At 33.2% G+C, this 22,335-nt stretch overlaps 1 protein-coding gene across 2 annotated transcripts in view; it reads right to left on the bottom strand.

Annotated features, from left to right (window-relative positions):
- Window positions 1-957: 957 nt before the first annotated feature.
- Window positions 958-22,335, bottom strand: part of Dach1 (dachshund family transcription factor 1) — a 383,776-nt gene continuing 362,398 nt past the window's right edge. For both annotated transcript variants that reach the window (XM_070002867.1, XM_070002868.1), the window contains one exon: window positions 958-3,707. In XM_070002867.1, coding sequence (XP_069858968.1) covers window positions 3,670-3,707 — 38 coding nt within the window. In that variant the 3' untranslated portion in view covers window positions 958-3,669. The remainder of the gene's footprint in view (window positions 3,708-22,335) is intronic.

The following is a 22,335-nucleotide window of genomic DNA, read 5'->3' as shown; positions in this document are numbered from 1 at the left end:
GTCCACTCCCTGTATTTTAGCATTGCAATCTCTAGAATTTATATTTGTTCAATACTTTGTTCCAGTTATAAAGGACTTTGCAGACCACAAATTTAACGAAAGCACATGGGAAAGGCTACATTATCCCTGAATTCCACTGAGATTTCATAATGTTCTAACACAAGCCTTACTGATATAAACACATAATGACAGAAGACAAAAAATGTGTTTGTAATGGTCACATAAACATTTTAGGCTTTTATTAAACAAGTATCATAATTAGTTTATATGCTGTTTGAAGAATTCATTGAAATAACTCATTTAAACAGAAAAGAAATGCATATTCCATTCTCATGAGAATATTTAGAATATTCACAGAGATAGCAACCTACTATTTCTGCAAATGTTGCACTTTAGTTTGATTAAAATGTTTATATAATATTAAAGGATATTTTACTGAAGGCATTTTCCCCAATAATAGAATCAAAAGCAAAAGCAAAACACTGAGTTAGAGTTACAAATCTACACTCTTATAGATATGGGAATAATATATTTTGTTCCATCAACATGTCTACTTTACATTATTCAGCACAAAGCTTTGTGAAATAAGAATCATGGGAATATAAGAATATAAAGGAAAAAGGTACAAATAACAGCTTCATAAACTGTGAAATGTACATAAATAAATCATGTATATGGGGGGCAGTTTGCTTAGCTGGCAAGAAACAAAATATGGAAAATCTGCTTGTTAAACAATAACTACAGAGTATGCTTTTATGATGTTTTTCACCAGAGTAATTCATATTAGAGATAGAAGCAGTTGCATGTTAAATAAAATCATTGAGCATTGTTTCCTTCCCATTGCAAATAGCTGACTTATGTTGTTTTTAGATGCCTCCCATTAGAAAGTAAATATTCCTTCAATGCTCTGCATTTCACGAAAATTTAATAAAGACGAACTGTAAATAAAGTCACAGGGAGATTTCAGACATTTTTATTAGGAGATTGTTGAAAAGAAAAAGAAAATTAAATACAATAACAGTAAACGTGGTTCTCACATTGAAACCAGGCTCAAATAACTAGGCTACCATAGAAAAATTTTCCAATTCTTGCATTATGATGTAAAAACAGATTTTTGTACAGATTTTGTACAACAAAATTCGTAATAACCTTTTATCATTTTTAGAAAACTTTAAATATATAGATAAAAATAGACAATTTTCATAGGTCCTACATGAAGATGAGTATGTTCTATTCCAAGGGCTTGCATAGAGCGCAAATGTGGTTATAATATAGAACAACTAGACATTAATATTTGTAGGATTACAAAAGCATGGAAACCATAAAATGGGCACAATTTTACTTATTTATGCCAAAAACATAAATTTCTAAACCAACTAGTTTAACTAAAAGAAAAAAGGGAGAGGGGATTAAGTTACAGACTTACAATTACATTTTGTGAATTGTAATATTTACAACAGGTTAGTAAAGAGTCTCTCTTAACATACAGATGACAGCATTTTTTTCTTTAATCTTTGCTGAAATATCCTTTTATGTTGAACCAGACACTAAAGCATTCTCAAAGGTCTTGAAAATATGAATTTCAAAATTATTTAACCCCATGTAACAGGTGAATCTATGCCAGGAGAGCAAAGGCTGATTCTATGACAATATGTAAGTTGCAGGCTTCTTTAAAAAAAGTTTCAAAAAGTGTATGATTCCAAAGCTTGCCACAAGTTCATTTAATCTTAAATGTCCTTACAATCCTTTAAAGACTGCATATGGGAAACCAAACAAACCAAAATGCACAGAACTAGGAATAGAATCTCTTGTGCTCAAATAATTAAAGATGATTATGGAACAAACTCTACTTAGAAAACCAAGGTTCTACAAAGCATTTATGAACATTATTTAAAGGAAAATATTTCTCCCTTTTAAGCAAGCTAAAACTGGAATTGTTCATAATATCTCAAATAATGGACTAAATTGTTTAATAGTTTGTTACATCAAAGATGAAGGTTCTGGCATGTCAAGGAAGACCTAAAATGTGTAAAAACCGTAGTGCCAGAATATCTATAATGTTACATTTTTCTTAACCAAGTAATTATTATCCAATTAATACAATCTTTAAACATTTCCATCTAGTTTGCTTAGACACTTAAGATTTTGTTGTTTTATGGTAATAAATAATGTTAAAATCATAAAAGTTTACGATGACAGGATATCATATGAGGGACAGTAACAGTACTGATTTATATCAGTCCTTAAAGGTGGAACTCTAGTTGTATTTAAAAAAGAGAGCGAGAGAGAGAGAACATAACTAGAGTATAATAAGCATCATTTGCAGCTTTACTTCCAGTTATCTGCACAAAAGTGAAAACACATACTTGTAACTTTCAAAAAGACAGTGAAAATAACACATAACCCACCCACCCCTCTGCGGTGATGGGAGGCAAAACACAGTTCAACTTTATCACTCAGGGTTACATTGGTATTTGACTGATACAACACAGGTTCGTTAAGTTTTGTTTCTTCTTTTTTTGTAGCAACATTAACATAATATGACATTAACATATAAAAATATTTCTGGTGTTGGGATTGACAGGTCAGCCACAATCCATTCTCAACAGTGCAGTTCGCAGCACTGACTAGGGATTGATATACAAAGAGAAATGGCTGACTGAGAGTTCTCAGGTCACCAGAAGCTTAAGATCTCATTCGTTAATACTGTGACTCCAGACAAATATTTACATGCCTGCATGCGTTAAAACCAGAAAGACTTCTTTCTGACCAACAGGGTGACAAAAAACATATTTTCTAAAATTGTCATTTTCCTAAACTCTAGTATCCTACTGCATACATAATACCTTCCTCATGTGTTTTATGTTTATATACTGTACATGTGACCAACAGTTTGAGTAGGAAGCAACATTATTATTTTTAATCCTATATACCACTACCAGTTTGGAATGAAAACATGTTACAATTAGATATATATGTATATTTTTTTAATTTTTAAGTAAAAGAGACCATCGGTGAAACCTTTTGGCTTATAGTCAATGCTTCTTTTCAGATAAGCAAAATGTATAATTCACTGAGTTGTTACCATCCATTTGTTGGTCTTTTTGAAAGTATCTGAAAAAAATTCGGAAGAAAACCCACAATTTGGAGTTTAAAACTGAATGTAACAGAATATTACTCTTTTTTTTGTTGTTTGTTTCATAATCCTCTATGTCCCTTACAACTTCATTTCCACATTTTCTTGATGGTGTGGTGGGACATAATTCTGTAAGTCTAGTGACCACTGCTGTAAGAGTCTGTCAATGTGCTCAAATACAGAATTTTCAGAAGAGGGAAATGATTCATTCCATTAAAAAAAAAAAGGCTAGGTCTTAGTCACACCTGCCTTGAACTCTGTATACAAGTGTCCAGCAGCAAAGTTGCAGATATTAACTAAGAAGTTTGATACTTGTACATTTACAAACATTCGCAGGTCTCTGGTATGAATCACAGACGAAATCAGTGGAGGAAACTGTTTGGTTTTTGTAGTGTACTTAAATGTTAAAGAACATTACTACACAAAATGGAAGAAGTTTCCTTAAAAGGACCTTAGTTTTTCCAAACTTGCCAATGACAAATGTCTGACTGCAAAGTTCTTTATATGAACTTGATTTCTTCAACCAGATAGATTCAGTACATGACAGTAGTCTTCAAATACAGTCTCCCATCTAAAAATAAATAATAAAGATAATTAATATCACAGCCTTTGGGGCACATAGGTAGCAACAAAGTACATAGCTTGATATAAAACTTCTGGTCTTCATTTTAGTTTCAGTAACTTAGGAAGGAACAGTGTCACATATCCTGAACATTAATTTCATAATTACCTTGAGTTTATATGATCAGGAAGAACACAGCACTTTTAGTTCTCATAAATATATATTTGCTATTTTGATATCAGTTCCAGAGCACTCAGAAAGTAGATAAGAGTATGTGTGTGTGTGCTACTGATATGCAAAACTTGTTCATTTGTGTGGAATGACAATTACTTCCTGCAAGCTTGCAGAACCAAATTTTCTGTGAAGGCACTCAGGTGTGTCTGCATCAGGAAAGACTGAGCCCTCACCTTACTCCTCAGTGGTGTAAGTATGCCATGGAATGTAACTATGTGCACATTTGTTACTACTTAAGATGGTGGCTTCTGCCACCAAGGTTATTTCATCACTGTCAGTGGACTGTACCTTTTCCTTCTAGAAATGAGACTAATTCAACAAATACATGTCAAGTTGTTAATAGATTGCTCCCCTTTACCAATGGAAAAATAAGACCCATAATAATCTGGAAAAATAGAAAAACACTAAATTTTGAACACAATGAATGAAGCAGAAATAAGAAAAGAGGAATCTTAAATCCAATGTAAAACCTTATACACAACATAAGCATATTCCCATATCGTATGTGGTAACATGCCTCCTCCAAAGTATGGCCTGAAGTTTGTAAATCTTTGGGTAAATTATATATACACTTCAATTTATCTACAATAGAAGGAAGAGTGATCAGAAAACAAAAGTTTTCTAAATTATTTTAAATTATATTAAAGTCCTGAACTCTAAATGTGCACTATTGCTTCAAGAGGCATATGGAGTGTGATTAACTATCTAAGCTAGAGAGAAGATCTAAAAATACCTTACCCGCTTTGGGCCCCTAACTGTGATCTGTCATTAATACTGAATGTTGCTACTAGTTTTACTAGTACTTATTGCCATATTAAATAAGTTTTCTAAATCAAATATTAAAAATAAAGAAATTTAGGCAAGCAAAAAAACCAAGGGGCACCATCTACATCCTAATTTCAGGCTCCAGTAATATAGCATATGAGCAAATGAGTGCATGTGTGTACACACACACACACACACACACACACACACACACACACACACATACACACACACACACAGCATGGCAGAGCATGAATACACCTTGCCTCTCTTTATGATCAAGGAAACTGGCCATAAGGAAAATAATTATCATTATAACTATAGCTAATGTTTGTGAAGCACCTATTGTGTTCAAGATACTGTAGATTTTTAACTCTAAATGTACCAACAACTAGCAGAAGAAAAGATACTTTCAGTGTCTTTCCCAAATAAAATTACCCAGGCTGAACATGATTAATTACCTTTTGTATTTTCACAGAACTACCAAATAAAGGTGAAGAAATATGATACCTGTGTGAATCCAAATGTGTCTATTTCATTATACCACTTTCCCTGTAACTGTGCAACTGGAGAAAAAAAAGTCAGTGTTTCTGACTTCAACTCACTGTTTCAGGGACCAGAACCTTGATGGGCTCCCAGGGGTAACTTTGGTTTTGGTCTCTCCAGACTCAATAGAAATAGAGATAGAATTCTTATGTTCTGTTTAAAAAAAAAAAGCCTTCCTTTGACACTGTGATTATTTGCTTTTGTAAGGGAGGATGATATGACAGGAAAGTCATCAACCTCAACTTTGTTTGTGGGAGTACTTAATTAAAAAGTCGGTTCTAATTAAAAGCAGTTGGGAGTAGGGGTTGAGTGAAACTATTTAAATTACAAATTCCTGATAGTTTCAAGTTCATTGTGATTTGATTTGTACAGCCATAATTTGGTGTAAAGAAAGAATCTAAATTACTGAATAGTTTGTCACAGGTGTGAAATTTTGTATGCCATGTGAGATTATTATGCAGATTTGCAACCACAGATTCTATAATGAAGAAACATTTTAAAATTCTAAAACATGATCTCAGCATAATGTTTTGCTTTGTTTTCTCTTGCTTTCTCCTCTTCTAATATTTCTATTTCCATGATGGGTATTAGTCTCAAGACCTTATATATGCTAGGGAAGTGATCCACCATTGATGATCCACCATTCCTCCAGTCTCAGGCCTTAATATAATACTTGAAACTGTTCAATGGGAACCAGTAAACATACAGAATCTACATGTTTGTTTGTTATGACTGAGAAGAAAAATAAATGAAGAGTCTATAACAAAATCTCTCTTTTTGTGTTCACATCAACCTAAGTTTAGGGCTGATTTTAAGGTTGTTATTTCCTCCAGTCATTGATAATATTTAAAGCTTGCAGACAAAATCAGTGTATCCTTTATTTCAGCTATAAAAACCAGTGTATTAAATAGCCTAATCGCCATTTTAGAAACTATGAGTTGAATTAGTGTGTATTCTATTATAGATCATTATTTAAATTAGAGGATAACATATAAATTAATTGGAACAATTTCAAGTTGCTTAGTTGGGTGATACGAAGCATTCATCTTGTGTGAAAATAATGTCATATCATTAACAAGAGAGTATGATCATTAAAGGCATCACAAAATACACAAGATATACATTATATTTTTAGTAGAACGCCCTTGGAAACATGTAAAAGGATTTCTTATATCTCTTTTGAGTAAAGTGCTCAATAAATCAAACTTCCAGTTGGGAAGTAGTTTTATTAAAGATCACATCTATTTGCTCACAACTTAAATCCAGACACCTGTACTCTAATGAAATCTGCAACCTTCACACAACAGTTATTCATGCACATGCCTCCCTACTGAAGAGTTGAAGTAAAACATTGACACAGCACAAGGTAAAGATATAAGATAATATATCTAGAAAGCTTAATATTTACTTAGAGAATATGAGGTTAATGTAAAATATGGTAGCCCTGAACCTCTCTCAACATAATATCTTAATCATGTGAAGCAAAGGAAATCAAAACAAGTGATGAAAACAAATGTTAATGATTCATGTGATATTTGATAAGACAAGGAAAGGAAGTCAAAATAAAAAGCAAACAAACAGAACAGATGGGAAGGATCTTTGTCAAGTCATAACCTCTTTTCTAAAACCCCCAAAGGAAGAAGCTAATTAAAGAAAATATTGTTTCTTGCTTTTTTTTTATCATTTTATATTTAGAGTGAGAACATTCTGCTACTGCTAAAGCAAAGAAGCAGCGACACAAAGTCTACATTGCACATGAGAAATACTTTGAGAGACTGTTGTTCAGTGCAAATCCATTTATAAGAGGATACCGAGTAAACATCATTTCATGAGATGCAGATAATAACAGTTCAACTGATTCCCATATGTTTGAATGCTAACATATTCAAGATTGTGTTTGCATATAATTAAAAATGAAAGTAGAAAAAGTTGCAATATATCTTAATTATGTTGTTGTGTTTTAGGTTTTTGTTGTCTGTCTTTTTTTCCTTTAGTGCTAGTACCAGGGCTTAAACTCATGGCCTTGTAGTCTCAATATACTTTCTTTCTTTAAGCTGACATTTTGCTAGTCAACTGGAGATAGAATCTTATGGACTTTTCTACCTAGGTAAGCTTGAAATTGTGGTTCTTTAGGTCTCAGATTTCTAGGTAGTTGAAGCCTTAGGTGTGAGCCAGCAGCATCTGACTTGATGACTACTTCTTTGTAAATTAAAGATTATAGCTGAGAAATCTGAGGCCATAGAGATAATTCATGTTTAGGGAAGACTAGACCCCAGACCATTTTTGTATACTTTCCGCCATAAGCCCCTAGTGCTGCTCTAGAGAATGATATCATATAGAATAGCACAATAGCTAGGACATCATGTCTGTACAATTGAGATCTACTAGTATAAGTAAGAAATGGATTACATAACAGACAAATACACTACAACACATTTGAAATTAGAGTATAGACTATGCTTTATTACATGTTAGTATAAAGTACTTTTATTTATTTGTTAAACTCAAAGTCCCACACTATTTGTCTATTATTTTTTATTGAATAAAGAATAGCAAATTCTATGCTTAAAGAAAGCTTTTCTAATATGATCTACCTCTGAGCTATACCTCCAGTCCTTAAAGCTCTGAATTATGGCTAATAATGAAGATTAACGAAAAGAAAGTACCACCAAGAACAGTTTTAGACATTTTTCCTTTTAGTTCTCTTGTAAGAAGAGACATGGGCTAGGTTAAATTATCTAAGGCAACAATCACAAGTTCATTTGAGACAAATATAGTGAATAAAAACTCTCATTTTTATGAAAGAACTTTGTACCATGTACTAGACTCTAATAGTAAGCAAGAAGAAATTTGAACTTTAACAATGTGAGGCAGGCAGAACAAAATTGGAATTATGGACCTAGAAGGGATCCTTACAGAGCAAGCTGTTCTGTCACAAAATTCTTTCTAGATGGGAAACAAAACAGAGAGACAAGCCATGAAAGCTGAGAAGGCAATAGAAGATCTACACATAGAGATAAATGAATCTTAGCTAAGTTGGGTATATTTAGTCACTAAGTCTTAAGCAGTAATGCATTACCTTGATGATTGTATTAACTTGTAATATTATAGTATATATTATATAATATATTAAAACACTGACATTGTTGTCAGTGTCTTAAAGAAAAAGCCCTTTGCCTAATTTTCAGAATCAACAATGTTGAGGCCATTGATGTGCAAAGAGAAGTTTACTTTCAAACAGAAGATGATCCTTTTTCTCTGGATATTAACGATACTTCATGCAGAAGAATCTACCCCCAATTGAGTGAAGATCTAGACACTATGGGTCTACGTATTTATATCTGTTCAATAGCTGTGTGTTCTTTTTTTTTTTTTGGTCAGTCGTGGGGCCTGCACTGTAGGTGTGGGTGCTGTCCTTCAACTCCTCATCTCAAGGCTAGCATTCTACCACTTGAGCCACAGCACCACTTCCAGCTTTTTCTGCCTATGTGGCATTGAGGAATCGAACCGAGGGCCTCATGCATGCAAGGCAAGCACTTTACCATTGAGCCACCTTCCCAGTCTAGCTGTGTATTCTTATAAATGTATCATAATTATCACAACAAAGTACAATTAATGAAAGATGAAGCTGGTGTTTGTCTATGTATCAGAGAATGGGTAATTCTAAATTTTATTCAGAGAAGCTCTTTGACAAAATATTTTTATGCTGAATAACTTGTCTACACTCCTGTAGATGAAATTTGGAGCCTAGGTATGATACTTCTAGAAACCAAGTACTGTTATTCCCACTTATCATAGGTACAAACTCTATCCCAAGTTGTATTTACTATACCAACAAACTCAGTGTTTCATATCTTACAGCAATTATCTAGTCTGACTATAACTTCCTTTATAACCTCACACCTTGTGTATTTATTTCAAGCATACTGAGCATTATCTAGTATCTGAGAAATGCTCTATAAAGTATATATAGAAGGAACCATCAGAATGAAGAGTCCATGCCGGGCACCAGTGGTTCATGCCTGGAATCCTAGATATTCAGGAGGCTGAGATCTGAGGATCACAGTTCAAAGCCAGCCTGGGCTGAAAAGTACCCATGAGACTCTTATCTCCAATTAACCACCAGAAAACTGGAATTAGTGTTGTGGCTCAGTGGTAGAGTGCTAGCCCTGAGCAAAAAGTGTTCAGGGACAGCATCCCATGCCCCGAGTTCAAGCCCCAGGACCAAGAAACAGCAACAACAGCAACAACAACAACCCCAAACAAACAAAAAACTAACAACAAAATGAGCAAAAGAGGAACATTACATGCTTCTCGAGATTAAACCATGAGACTATCATAATTTCACAATAGTAATTAACTGGCTTAGAATACATGACTTGGGTCTAGTCATGAGAAAACATTCTAAGCAAAATAAGAAGCAGTTGATTAAAACAATTGATAGTATCGCATAAAATTTTCAACTTCTAAATGTTTATAAGGTTAAAAGAACACTCCAGATTAAAGAGACTAAAGAGAAATATCAAGTAAACATAGCATATGCTCCTACTATGCATTAAACAATAAGAGAAAACAAATACAATAAAGGAAACTATTGGTTCAAGTGACAAATGTGGAATTTGGGTGTCAGACTAGATAAATGTATTGGGTCAATAAGATATTTGCTGAGCTAATAAATAGACTGTTTTACATAAGAAGAAACTCAATGTTAGTTCTCCCTGAAATAAATATGGATGAGTATCAAAAGGGAAGGGTCATAATATATACATTTTATTCTCATATAATTCACAAATATTAGATAGAATAAATAAGAAACATGGGGAAATACTAATAAATTAATCTGGGTAAAAGTTATATGACAGCTTTATACTGATTCTGATCTCATCTATAAATGATAAGTTTCTGATCTCATCTATAAGTCATAAGTTTTTTCAATATAAATTCCATTTTATTTTAGACTTACTTTTAATTTGAAAACAGAAAAATTGCACATATAGTGGAGTAAAATGAAATATGTCAATATTTGCATAAATTTCATAATGTTTAAATCAGACTACTATATCTATTTCCTCAGATATTTGTCATTTCCTTATGTTGAAAACCAATTGTCAAATCTAAAATAGTTTGCCTTGGTGAAATAAAAGTTCAATATATTAGCACTATTTGATTTTATTAATAAAAATTTGCATTATTCACTATCTCACCAGTTAAATGGACATAATTCACATGATAAATTTGTTCTCTGCTTGGCTATTAGGCTTTTCATAAGTCCTAGTCAAGTATTAGAAAGTAAAGAACTAGTTGATGATTTTTCTTAATAGAGTTCTTCAAAGAAACAGTTCACATTCATGGAACTTACTATTGTTCCATCATGTTATAATGGTAAATTTATACTTGTAAAGTTCATGAAGTCTTTTTAACTCTATTACCTGTTAATTAGGATTGTATATGTTAACCAGCATGTGTTGCCATGAGAAAATTACTTCTCGGTGAATTTTGTTTTAAACGAATACTAAGTGGTCTTTTAAAGTTTATCAAACACGAAAGTGAAAAGCAGAGGATAGGGCTCTTTAAAGTACTGTCTTGTTAATGAAAATAAAGAAAAATCATATTTCTACGGTGGTAAAGTATTTGTGTGTGCATGTGTGTTCTAATTAAGCACTCATTAGGAGAAGCTAGATGCCATCAGAGTGGTTAATGTAGCAGCAAGTGAAAATGGGGTATTTTGCACTTAGGTTACCTTGTCCTGATTGGAAGGTGAGACCTCCCTACTTCAGCAAAGTGAAACACAATGAAAATTCTCATTACTTTCTCCATTCTTGTATTTCTTTTTTATACATTTTTATTGTAAAAATACTGAACAGAGGGGTTACAGTTACTTGAGCAAGGTAATGAATACGTTTCTGATCAAACATTGTTGCCTCCTCCTTTGTTTTTCCCCTACCATCCCTTCCCTCCCACCTCCTCAACTACACTCCCCCCTACCCTGCCTAAATTGTAAAGTTCGTTTATCAACACAGTGTCTTGTGCATCTCATTGTTACAATGGGTCAACTTGTATCCCAATTTAAGTACTTTGGGTTTTTTTTCCCCTTCCCCTCCCCAAATTAGAGAAGTGTATATATAAGATGAAGGGCAACAGCATCAAATATAGTGAAAACAGGGGTTATACTGTGTGTAAGGAACATACAAAGAAACAAAAAATCACATGGTACATAAAAATATATTAAGTGAAGTAAGCCAGGCCCAAAGAAACATAGGTCCCATGGTTTCCCTCAATTGTTATAACTAGTATATGTCTAGGACATGAAGAAAAGGTCAAAAGCTTTGTACATATGACCAGATAAGATGATGTTAAGTGAAATGAACCCCAAGACAGGGACACAGTGTTTTGTTTTCTTTGTTGCCATTCTTGTATTGTCTGAGAAAAAGAAGACTAAGAAACAGGGATAGGGTAAAATAAGGAAATCTGAGTCTAAGTAAAGAAGAAATAATTTTTATGTTTAAAATGATACCTGCAATAAAAGTGATTTTCATTATAATGAGAAGGGAACGGGGGATTTTTCAAAAGACAGACAGAATCCTCACAATACATTTTTAGAATACTGTTATGTTATCTATGGGGAAAAAAAAACAAGAATAGCAATTCAAAAGGTAGCTTTTGAAAGTTCTTTAAAATTGCAGGGAAAAATCATCTTTTAAAATTTAGCATTTTTTTCTTTCATATATAGGATTTCTGATTTGGTAATTTTAATAAAGGTTATATTTATTTAGGGAAACAATTGTGAGTGAATAAAGGTTGGAGTCTCTAGAGCCATATTTAACATATTTACACAGTAATGAACTGTAATACATGTCTGGGGCTAAACTTGACAAGTGATAGGAAAATTTCAGTGACAGATTTTTCTAATTTTTGTTTCATATAATAGAATTTCAATAAAAGGAATGATTTTTGCTAAGGAATGGCTTTTCTTTATATCTATTCTAATGGAATCATCAAATGTTGTTTAGACAGTATGTGGGTGAGAATAATCACATGCCATTCCAGAATTTAAAAAGGTAGTCTTCTGTGCACTCAACTTCAAAGTTCACAAATAAGCCATGAAATCAAAGATGTGCAAATTATATTAGAGAATACCCTAGCAAACATATTAGAAAGAATGCTTATAGAAGTATAAAATCTAAAGAAAAAGTGTGAGAATGTTTGCTCTGGATTTCAGTCCAAAAAAAAAGAGTTATTCAGGTAAATTTTACCAGTCAAAGACAACATTAGCATCAAAGACCATCAAAGACATCTGGTATTCTTTTAGACAGTTTCTGGGTCCATTAAATAATTGAACTATATGATTTCTTTTATTCTAATCCTATTCCCACCTAGTACCTTAATGCTATTTTCTTTTTTTTTTTTTGGTCGGTAGTGGGACTTGAACTCTGGGCCTGGGCGCTGTCCCTCAGCTCTTCAGCTCAAGGCGAGCGCTCTACCACTTGAGCTACAGCGCCACTTCCGGTTTTCTTGTGGTTTATTGGAGATAGGAGTCTCACAGTCTCTCCTGCCCGGGCTGGCTTTGAACCGCGATCCTCAGATCTCAGCCTCCTGAGTAGCTAGGATTACAGGCGTGAGCCACCAGCGCCCGGCGCTTAATGCTATTTTCTACAGCCCTCTGAGGAGGCAGCTTATAAAATAGCCAGTAAGGTTTCTGACTACTATAATCACTTCTCTTTCCAAAAAGTTTAATGCAACAATGCAAAAAAGTTAATGAGGTTTTTTGACTGTCTCATCTGATGCTGCAGGCTGCCAGGTGGTGGGCTTCCCAGAGGATAGTCTTATGTGGCAAATGGTTGATGACAAGTCTAGTCAATGGCCAGCAAAGAACTGAAGGTCGAGGTCAGACATTTTTGAGGATAGAAGACCTGCCACAGCCCCATGAGTGAGCTTGTCAATGGAGCCTGTATAAAACTAGTCTGAGAGCAGGTCCTGCTAACACCGATTACATCCTGAGAACTGCTACAAAGCAGAAAATCCAAATAAGTCATTCATATAGAAACTTATGATCGCTTTTTAAAAATCTTTAATTTAAATTTAAAGGTTCTACAAATGTTTCATTTGCTGTGTTTTGCTTTGAGACAGGGAAAGAGGGATCTCACTTTGTAGGCCAAGCTCACCTTAAATTCACTATGTACCACAGAGTGCTGGGATTACAGATGTGTACCATTAACTTAGTTAAGCTTTGAAGTTTTGAGGTAATCTTCTGTATAGCATCATAAGAAACAATTTGATGGTCAAAGTTAATGCTAATGGACCTCAGTTTCCTGTCTTCTGCAACATAGAACAAATTGAAAACCTAACTTCAACCTTATAAGTTCTCCTAGAAGCCTTCATGCCATTCAAACACACAGCAAGACTAACCTAGAGGATCGTTAAATTTTTGTCACAGTTATTGAATTCCAAAAGGGAAAGAGAAAAAGTTATCCCACATCTATCCATTAAAAATAATCTGCAAAGATACTACATTGAACAGAAACCAAGAAAAGGTATTTACCATCCCTCAGAAATTTTGATTCAGCGGTAGAATGACTCAGAATCAATTTTTGTTCATTCTTACGTTTTGCAATTTTTAAAACTGCTGTTTACAATGATAAATGCTTTCTAAGCAAACAGACTGAGTCTCTCACAAATTAATATGAAAATATCAACAAACTAGCCACAAATAGTAACAAATGTAAGACACTAAATGCTTTCTAAATGGTAAGTAATGGAAAAAATATACTATCACAAAAATATGCAATGCTAATGGATAATGTTGCCTCTTACAAATTATCACTGTCTCTAGAAATACAGAAATTCAGGAAACCAGGGAATATCTTAAGCACTGTAGACTTTTAATTTACTTGATTTCTACTTTGTTCTCATTCCATTGAGATTGCCAAATTTCTTTATAATCTTAAAAAACAAACACAAAACTTTCCAACTAAAATTCAAAGTATCTTATAATAAATGTGCACACATTTAAGAAGAAGATAAATGCTGATATATGTATATTTCATGCCCACTGTGAAATTCTGCCCTGGGTCATGGTAACTTAGGCCACCATTTCCATTAAAATTAATAGCTTGTGGCTGTGGTTACTGTCAGTATTGCCTTATTTTCCCATCACTAGCAATTGTGACATGAATAAAATTAACTTCAGTCATTATGTAGATCGTTATCTCTTGAATTAAGGTTAAATTTTAAGAAGTATTATCAACTTGAGTAACTACTTAAAGCTATGTCAAAACCACTTTAAATTTTTAAAAAATCTTTATTTTCCTGTCATCGAAACTCTGTATGATGCTTTACAGGGTAATGCACAGTTGCACTTAGACACTTCCAAAGTTTTCAAGCAAAAATACTTAAAAATTATCTATCTATCTATCTATCTATCTATCTATCTATCTATCTATCTATCTATCTATCTATCTATTTTTGCTGGTCATGGGGCTTGAACTTTGGGACTGGGTGCTGTCCTTGAGCTCTTCAGCTCAAGGCTAGCTTTCTACCACTTGAGCCTCAGCACCACTTCTGGCCTTTTCTGCTTATGTGGTGCTGAGGAATTGAACCCAGGGCCTCATGCATGTAAAGCAAGCACTCTACCACTGAGCCACCTTCCCAGCCCAAAACTACTTTAAAACCAACAAACAAAACTAACTTCTTCCCATATCTATTAGACAGACTTCAGTTCTTATTTTATTATAGGAATGTACTTAGATAGCTATAAGAACAGCACTTTGTAACTCTGTGTACAGATTCTTTCCCATTTACCTACTGATGTGTTTGTATGAAGATCCCACTATCAGTCACCTTGTTTCAGGACTCTGAAAAACTCTTCTAATACTATAGCCTTAAATTGACACTTGATGAGTCTATTTCATAAATGCATCAGAACTGAACATGTTGAGAAATGATAAGTAGAGTGTGTCACCAATATTCTTTTGGTATAATACACACTTTGTTGAAGTAATTTGAATGCTGTTTCATGATCATTTTTCCTTTGTTTACATATTGCAAAGAATAAGTATACTTTTTACTTTCCCTTCACAAGATAGGAACACATTACATTCTTCAAATGATTGCAAAGAAAATCTATGCATCAGGAGAAAAAGCTTACCATGAGAGTAAATTATTGGTGCTTTTTTGTTTATGGCTCAATCCAATGTAGTTTGATTACTTGAAAGGGCCGATATCCAACATATTGCCATATGAAACAACATCATGAAAAATACATGTCTCTTAATGTAAGAGTTGAAACTGACAGTTTGTCACAGATAAAATCTGCAGAATCAACAAAGTTACTAAATAAATACGTCAAAATAACATCTTGCTATGTATTTTTGTCATTTGTTATTCTAATTTCATGGATATGTGCTGGCAGTGAACATTTTTTGTTTCAGTGTTCTATAGTCAGTCAGGGACAAAATTTAATCCTTGTTTTCCAGCTGCCATGAATAATGAAAAAAATTTTTAGCTAATGTTATATAATATAATTACATATTAAATAGTGTAGCGAATTAGATGTATTAATTCTTAGCCACTTGAAGAGTCATTGCTCCTCAATGATACATGTGTTGCTCTTGTTATGTGGTCTTTCTAAGGAAAAGGTGGAGTGAGAAGAGATGTGAGTCTCAAGATAATGTGAAGCACTTCTGTTTTTAATGTAAAGGAGTTTCCTTCAATTGTGTCTGAAGTGTTATGTCTTGTCTGGACCTCTCCTTTAAACTCCAGCTTCATTTCTCTGCAGATACTTCTATAGCTCCACCTCAATGCATCATTTACAAAAATCGTATTAAATTCCTTGTCACCAAGTCCCAAACTGTATTCTAATCTGGAACTCTTTCTTAGGTTAGCATCCACTGCTTTCCTTTTACTCTTCTGTTCTACAAGTTAGCTTACTCCTGACACTTTAAATGTATGTTCCCAGTCTGGTCCATATCTCACCAAAACTTGAGCTTTCGTTACTCCTTTCCTCAATTAACAACATTCATTATAACTTCCTTTTCATTTTGTAAGAATATCTCCTATAATGATTATGTGTCTTAGAATTTAATGTTGATTACAAATTTAGCAACCAGATTTCTAATTTAGTATTTACAGATCTATCTATTGATCTCTTCAGAAGCAACCATAATATAGATTTCTCTTATGTTTGGTAAAACATGTTGGTAGTTTAACTTCACAGAAGTTATAGACTTAGAGATTTTGAAATAAGTTATTCTTTATCAATCATTTAACCGGAATGAAATGTTTTGTGCTCTGAAATGTTTTATTTATGTTACAGAAGCATGGGATTCAAGTGTTTATTTTATTAAAGGAGAAGCTTAATTCTATTATATCTTTGGAGGGAAATATCAAGATTTCAAGATTTTTCTCTATTAAGTCAATTTTTGGCTTCAGAAGAATGCTACTAGCAACTGAAATCTTTAAGCTGGAAATGGATTTTTAGAAATTTTTCCAAAAAGAGAACTACAATGCTTGACAAAAAATATACTCATTACCTTACTTATGTAACTATAACCCCTCTGTACAGCATCTTTACAATAAAATATTTTCTAAGAAGATGAACACATAAACACATGTGAAATCTGTATCTTATAATAAAATCAAATACAAAAATATTTTATATTTTATGTAAATAAAAATTAGACATACAGTTCTAATGCTGAAAAATCTCATCCTCCAGAGCAACATTGACAGGAATAAACTAAATGTGTAGATTATTAGAATTACTAGAGTTACTACAAATATTAGATTTTTAATTATTCAGGAAAGATACAATTATCCAGCATTGGGGTATGTAAGCATTTGATAAGTTATTTGGCTACAACAATATAAAACATAATAATAATTTGTGAAATTCTTTCCATAAGATAGTTTAATTTTAATGCAACTCTTCTATGGTCTTTAAATGACTAAATGTGGGCATGGAAATTTTGGTATTATATGCATTAGAAAGTATGCTAATCATTTTTCACAGAATGTTATTAATTTTTCCTCTCAAACACTTCACAGAATCATTCACAGAATGATCTCCTGACAGATTGATAGTTATTTTGAACAAGTGTTCATAACATTCTCTGTTATTTTATGTTACACAATGTAGTGAAGATTTTATAATAGTTACAGTATTGGCAAGAGATCCAGGAAGAAAGACCAAAGGAAAAAGATTGTTTAGAAGAAATAAGTGGGAACAATATATTCTAAAGTTTCACAATAATATAACTTTATGATTTTGGAACTACTACTACTTCATAATGTATCCAAATACTTGTTGTATTTAATGGCTCACTCATATGAAAATGTAGCCTCTAGATGGTGAAAGACAGATTGTTAGGAGAAAACAAGTAAAAAAAAGAAATTAAAAATAAATTATATAATTACTGTGAGAAAAGGAAAATCACCAAATAGTTGAGATAATAATAAATCCAATTGGATCACACTACTTGATTTCAAACTATAATATCTATACCATAATACTTGGCACAACACCACACTGGCAAAACATAAAAAGACACATGGACCAATAGCACTGACTAGAGATCTCAGATATTAACCTATGTATGTATGGCCAGTTGATTTTCAACACAGAGACAGTCTCCATTAAATAGTGGTAGGAAAATTGTCTTTGCCTTTGCAAACAGACATCTTGTACAAAAATCGGTTCAAAATAGATTAAAGACAGAAAGGCAATTATTGTAAAATTACAAAAGAAAGAAAACAAATTAAAAAAAAACCCACGCCATTTTTAATAGGTAATTGATGTGACTGGGATCTATCCAAGGGAGACATAAAAGTGGCCAACTAGTGGTTCAACAAGAAAACTATAAGCTAAAACCACAGTAGTCAGAATATGTTCAAACCAAAAGACAAAAAAAAAAAATAGCAAGATCTGAGAATACATAGTACAAGAAACAATTTTAGAGTGTTGGTAGGATTTTAAATTAGGGCCATTAGGGAAACAGTCAAATTCAAGCAGTTGAGGAGGGAGATCATCAAGTTTCTTCACAAGACTAAAAATAGCTTTACACTGCTTTCTCACACTTGAAATCCTAGATACTCCGCAACCTGAGACCTGGAAGATCATAATCGTGAAGCCAGTCTAGGCAGAAAAGATGGTGAGACTCCACTGCCAATGAATACCAAAAAGTCAAGATGGAGTTGTTGCTCAAGTGTTTACAGCACTTGCAGAGAGCAAGAAAACTAAGTAAAGCTCAGTACTGGCAAAATCAAAGCTGAAACTAAACTAAAAACCAAAATAAATAATTAAAGAAAAAATAGAATTGTCAATAAGCCATCAATCTTACTTCTGGGTATTTACCCAAAAGATTTAAAATCAGTTTATCCAAAAGATGCCAATACCCATTTGTTCACTTCAGCATTACTCAAACTAGCCAACTTGTAGAGTCAACCTAAGTGTGCATCAGTAGGTGAATGCATAAAGAAAAGGTTCATATAATGGGATTCTACTTATGCTTTAAAGAAAAAGAAATTCTACAATTTGTGATAACACAGATGGAACTGGAGAACACTATCCTAAATTGAGTAAGTCAGCAGCAGAGAGACAACTATTGAATATATTAAAAACATATAGAAATCAAGGTCTAAAGGAACTCATGGAAGAAGAAAGAGAAGCAGTGATTCTAAAGCTCAAGTGGGAGTTAGAAGAATAAGATCATGGTTAAAGGGGACAAAAATCACAGGTAAAATTCTTAACTTCATAAAGCAATAAGATAAATAAAGTTGAAAGTAAAGAACTGCACATTTAAAAAAAAAATTTTTTTTGGTCTGTCATGGGGCTTGATCTCTGGGCCTGAGCTCTTCAGCTCAAGACTGAGCACTCTATCCCTGAGCCAGAGCGACACATCCACACATCCGGTTTTCTGGTGGTTAATTGGAGATAAGAGTCTCATGGATTTTCCTGCCTGGGCTGGCTTTGAAACGTGATCCTCAGATTTCAACCTCCTGAGTAGCTAGGATTACAGGTGTGAGCCACCTGCATCCAGCACATTTTAAATTTCTAAGAAAATATTCTAAAGATTCTCACTACAAAAATATGCTAAGTACAGTAGACAAATGAAGAGGGGGAGAAATCAAGAATTCCATGTATATTACAAACAACTAAGAAAAGAACAACTAAGAAAAGGTCAGGAGGGGTGAGTGAGAATGTTGAGTAACACTGATCAAGTGAATTGTATTCATAAATTGCTTTGTTAAATGGTAACTCATGTACAACTGGAGATAAGGATCAAAAAAATATGCTAAGTATTTGAGGTTATGAATCTACCAAGACTTTGGTCTAATTATTCTATATTAGATTCATAACTCCTGATGCTCTGTATGCGATGTATACAATTACAAGTTGTTGATTTTGAATAAAAATTAAGCTGGGCACTGGTGGCTCATGCCTGTAATCCTAGCTACTCTGGAAGCACCATGGTTTGAAGCCAGCCCAGGAAGAAAATTCTGTGCAACTCTTATTTCCAATTAACCACCAAAAGCCAGAAAAGAAGTAGAGCTCTGATTCAAGTGAAAGAGTACTAGCCTTGAGCACAATAGCTCAGTGACAGCTCTCAGGACCTTGAATTCAAGCTCCAGGACTGGTAAAATATATATATATATATATATATATATATATATATATATATATATATAAAATAAAAAGATCACAAAATAAAATTTTATACCATATAGTTATATCTTGGTCATGCTACTAGTCTATTTTACTAATAAATTATAAATTCTGCCCAAAGTAAAATACACTATTCATTATTTTTCAAGTCTCTTTTAAACCGTTTTAAACAAGCATTGGACACGTGGCATATTGCTAAAGTTACATGCATATTTATTTCCTAATATTTTGTGTTAACACACTGCAACTGTTAAAAAATAAAATGGCTTAGAATGATGAAATAAAATCACAACTGTATGTAAACTATATTTCTGTAGCTCTAAGAAAGTAGTTGGAAAGGGTTTTGAATTTTCATTGCTCTGTAAAAATAGCATGTAATTGAGCCTACTGAGTTGAGAGAATTCACAGCCTTTCTTTCAATTGTTGGGTTTAAATAAATGCTGGTGTTCTAATTTTCTCACAAAGGAATAGAATCACGCATTGAAATACCACTCAAAACAAGCAAGCAAGAATTGCCTTTGAGATCCAAGCAGGCAATTACTCACCGATCTAAATATTTACACTCTCATTTAGGAAAATAATTCTTATGGGCTTCCTAGAAACAAAAAAACAAAAATCTAGTTATACTGAAATAAATAAGCAACCTAAAAAAATTCACCAAAATTTTCTGGGTTTCTCGAGCATTAATTTTTGTAATCTGTATACTGGGTATATAAATTTCATCAGTGTTTTTTTTTTTTTTAATTAGGGAGTTCAGAGCCTTTTGTGCACATGAAACCATCATGTGAGAGACTGTAACCTCTACACAATATGCTCAGTCTTTATGTTTAGTTTTATTTATTTATTTATTTTTTTACAAAATGAGGTTTGTTCAACTGTTTAACATCACAGCTGATAGTCTGACATTCTTTAGTGCTAATGTTCCTCCTCTGGATGGATGGCTAATTGTTAACCAATGCCATGATCTTGACTTGTACTTGCCCCATGTCTTTCTGAGAGTCAGTAAGGAGGTATCTGCATAGTTTAATGTAAATTAAATCTAAATATTCAGTGCAATGGGGGTCACCTGCAAACGTTTGTTGTGTTAGTAGGTTGTAAAATATCACCAGTTACATTTTGCATGTATCTTAGAACTTCATTATAAGTCTATAATAAAATCTGTACATAAATAGAATAATATAGATAAAGGTTTATTACAGTTACATTTTGATTCTTCTATTGGGGAAACACTGAAAGGCAACTATAAATGTTACACACCTCACTGGGGTACTATCTGGGAAAGGAATCAACAGTTTTAAGAGATTTATTCCAAAGACAGACTATGAAAATAAAAACTCATACTGTGAACATTATTTAATCTATTATGTTCACTTCATTCTTTGTATGCATGTTTTCATTCAACAGGATGTGTTGAGTTCTTGAGGTAATACAAATCTATTAGCTACAATATATGATTAGTAACATTGTACATTATATGTTTTTCATTTTGATAAATGGAGAGTAATTTAATTTACATGGACAATTTTTTGTTCTTTGTGGTACTCAAAATTTTTAAGTGCCTCACACAAGGGATTAACATGAATTCACAAATTTAAAAGGAGATATCAGCTTTAAAATATCATCTCAAAGGGTCTAGGCACCGGAAGCTCCTATCTGTAACTCTAATATTCAAGAGACTGAGATTTGAAGGAACCTGGTTCCAAGTCAGCCCACACAAGAAAGTTCCTGAGACTTATCATCAAGTAATCACCAAAATGCCAGAAGTGGAACTATGGTTCAAATGGTAGGGTTCCAGTCTTAAGCAAAAAACCTAGGGGACAGAGGCATGGGCTCTGAGGTCTGAGGTGCAGTCCTAGTACTGGCACACACACACACACACACACACACACACACACACACACACACACAAACACACACACACACACACATACACACACACACACACACACACAGAAAGAAGAGGAGGAGGAGGAAGAAAAAAGGATGTCTGAATTAAGAGTAATTAGCAGAAAGAGTCATTGTCATTGTATTTATTCAGAAAAGTTGTACAAGTTTTTTCCCATTATTTGTGACTGATCCGTTATTTTCAATTTGGTTTATAAATTGACATGTTATGTTACCAGTTGTTTTTGATCAAAGGGTCATTTTCTTTCTTACTACAATCAATTACCATAAATAGAATTAAGGATGTTACACTACTTTTTAAATTGTAATATTACATACAATTTGTATTTTTAAAATACACATTTAGAAATGAGTATGGTAATGTTGACCTTATGATCCTATTTTGGCAAAATGTAAATGGACCTAGTATCTCTTAGGATAGACACAGAAGGTGTTTCCATTCCTGTTGTTTTCTATCTACCCTTTTTTCACTTGAGAAAATTCTCTTTATTCCCAGATTTTAACCAAAGAAAAGGCTTAGATTGTGAA

Source organism: Dipodomys merriami, unplaced genomic scaffold, assembly GCF_024711535.1.
Source record: "Dipodomys merriami isolate MVZ:Mamm:240054 unplaced genomic scaffold, mDipMer1.0.p SCAF_6, whole genome shotgun sequence".
NCBI lineage: Eukaryota > Metazoa > Chordata > Mammalia > Rodentia > Heteromyidae > Dipodomys > Dipodomys merriami.
The sequence above is the reverse complement of the archived record's forward strand: the minus strand, read 5'-3'. Positions and strand labels throughout refer to the sequence as shown.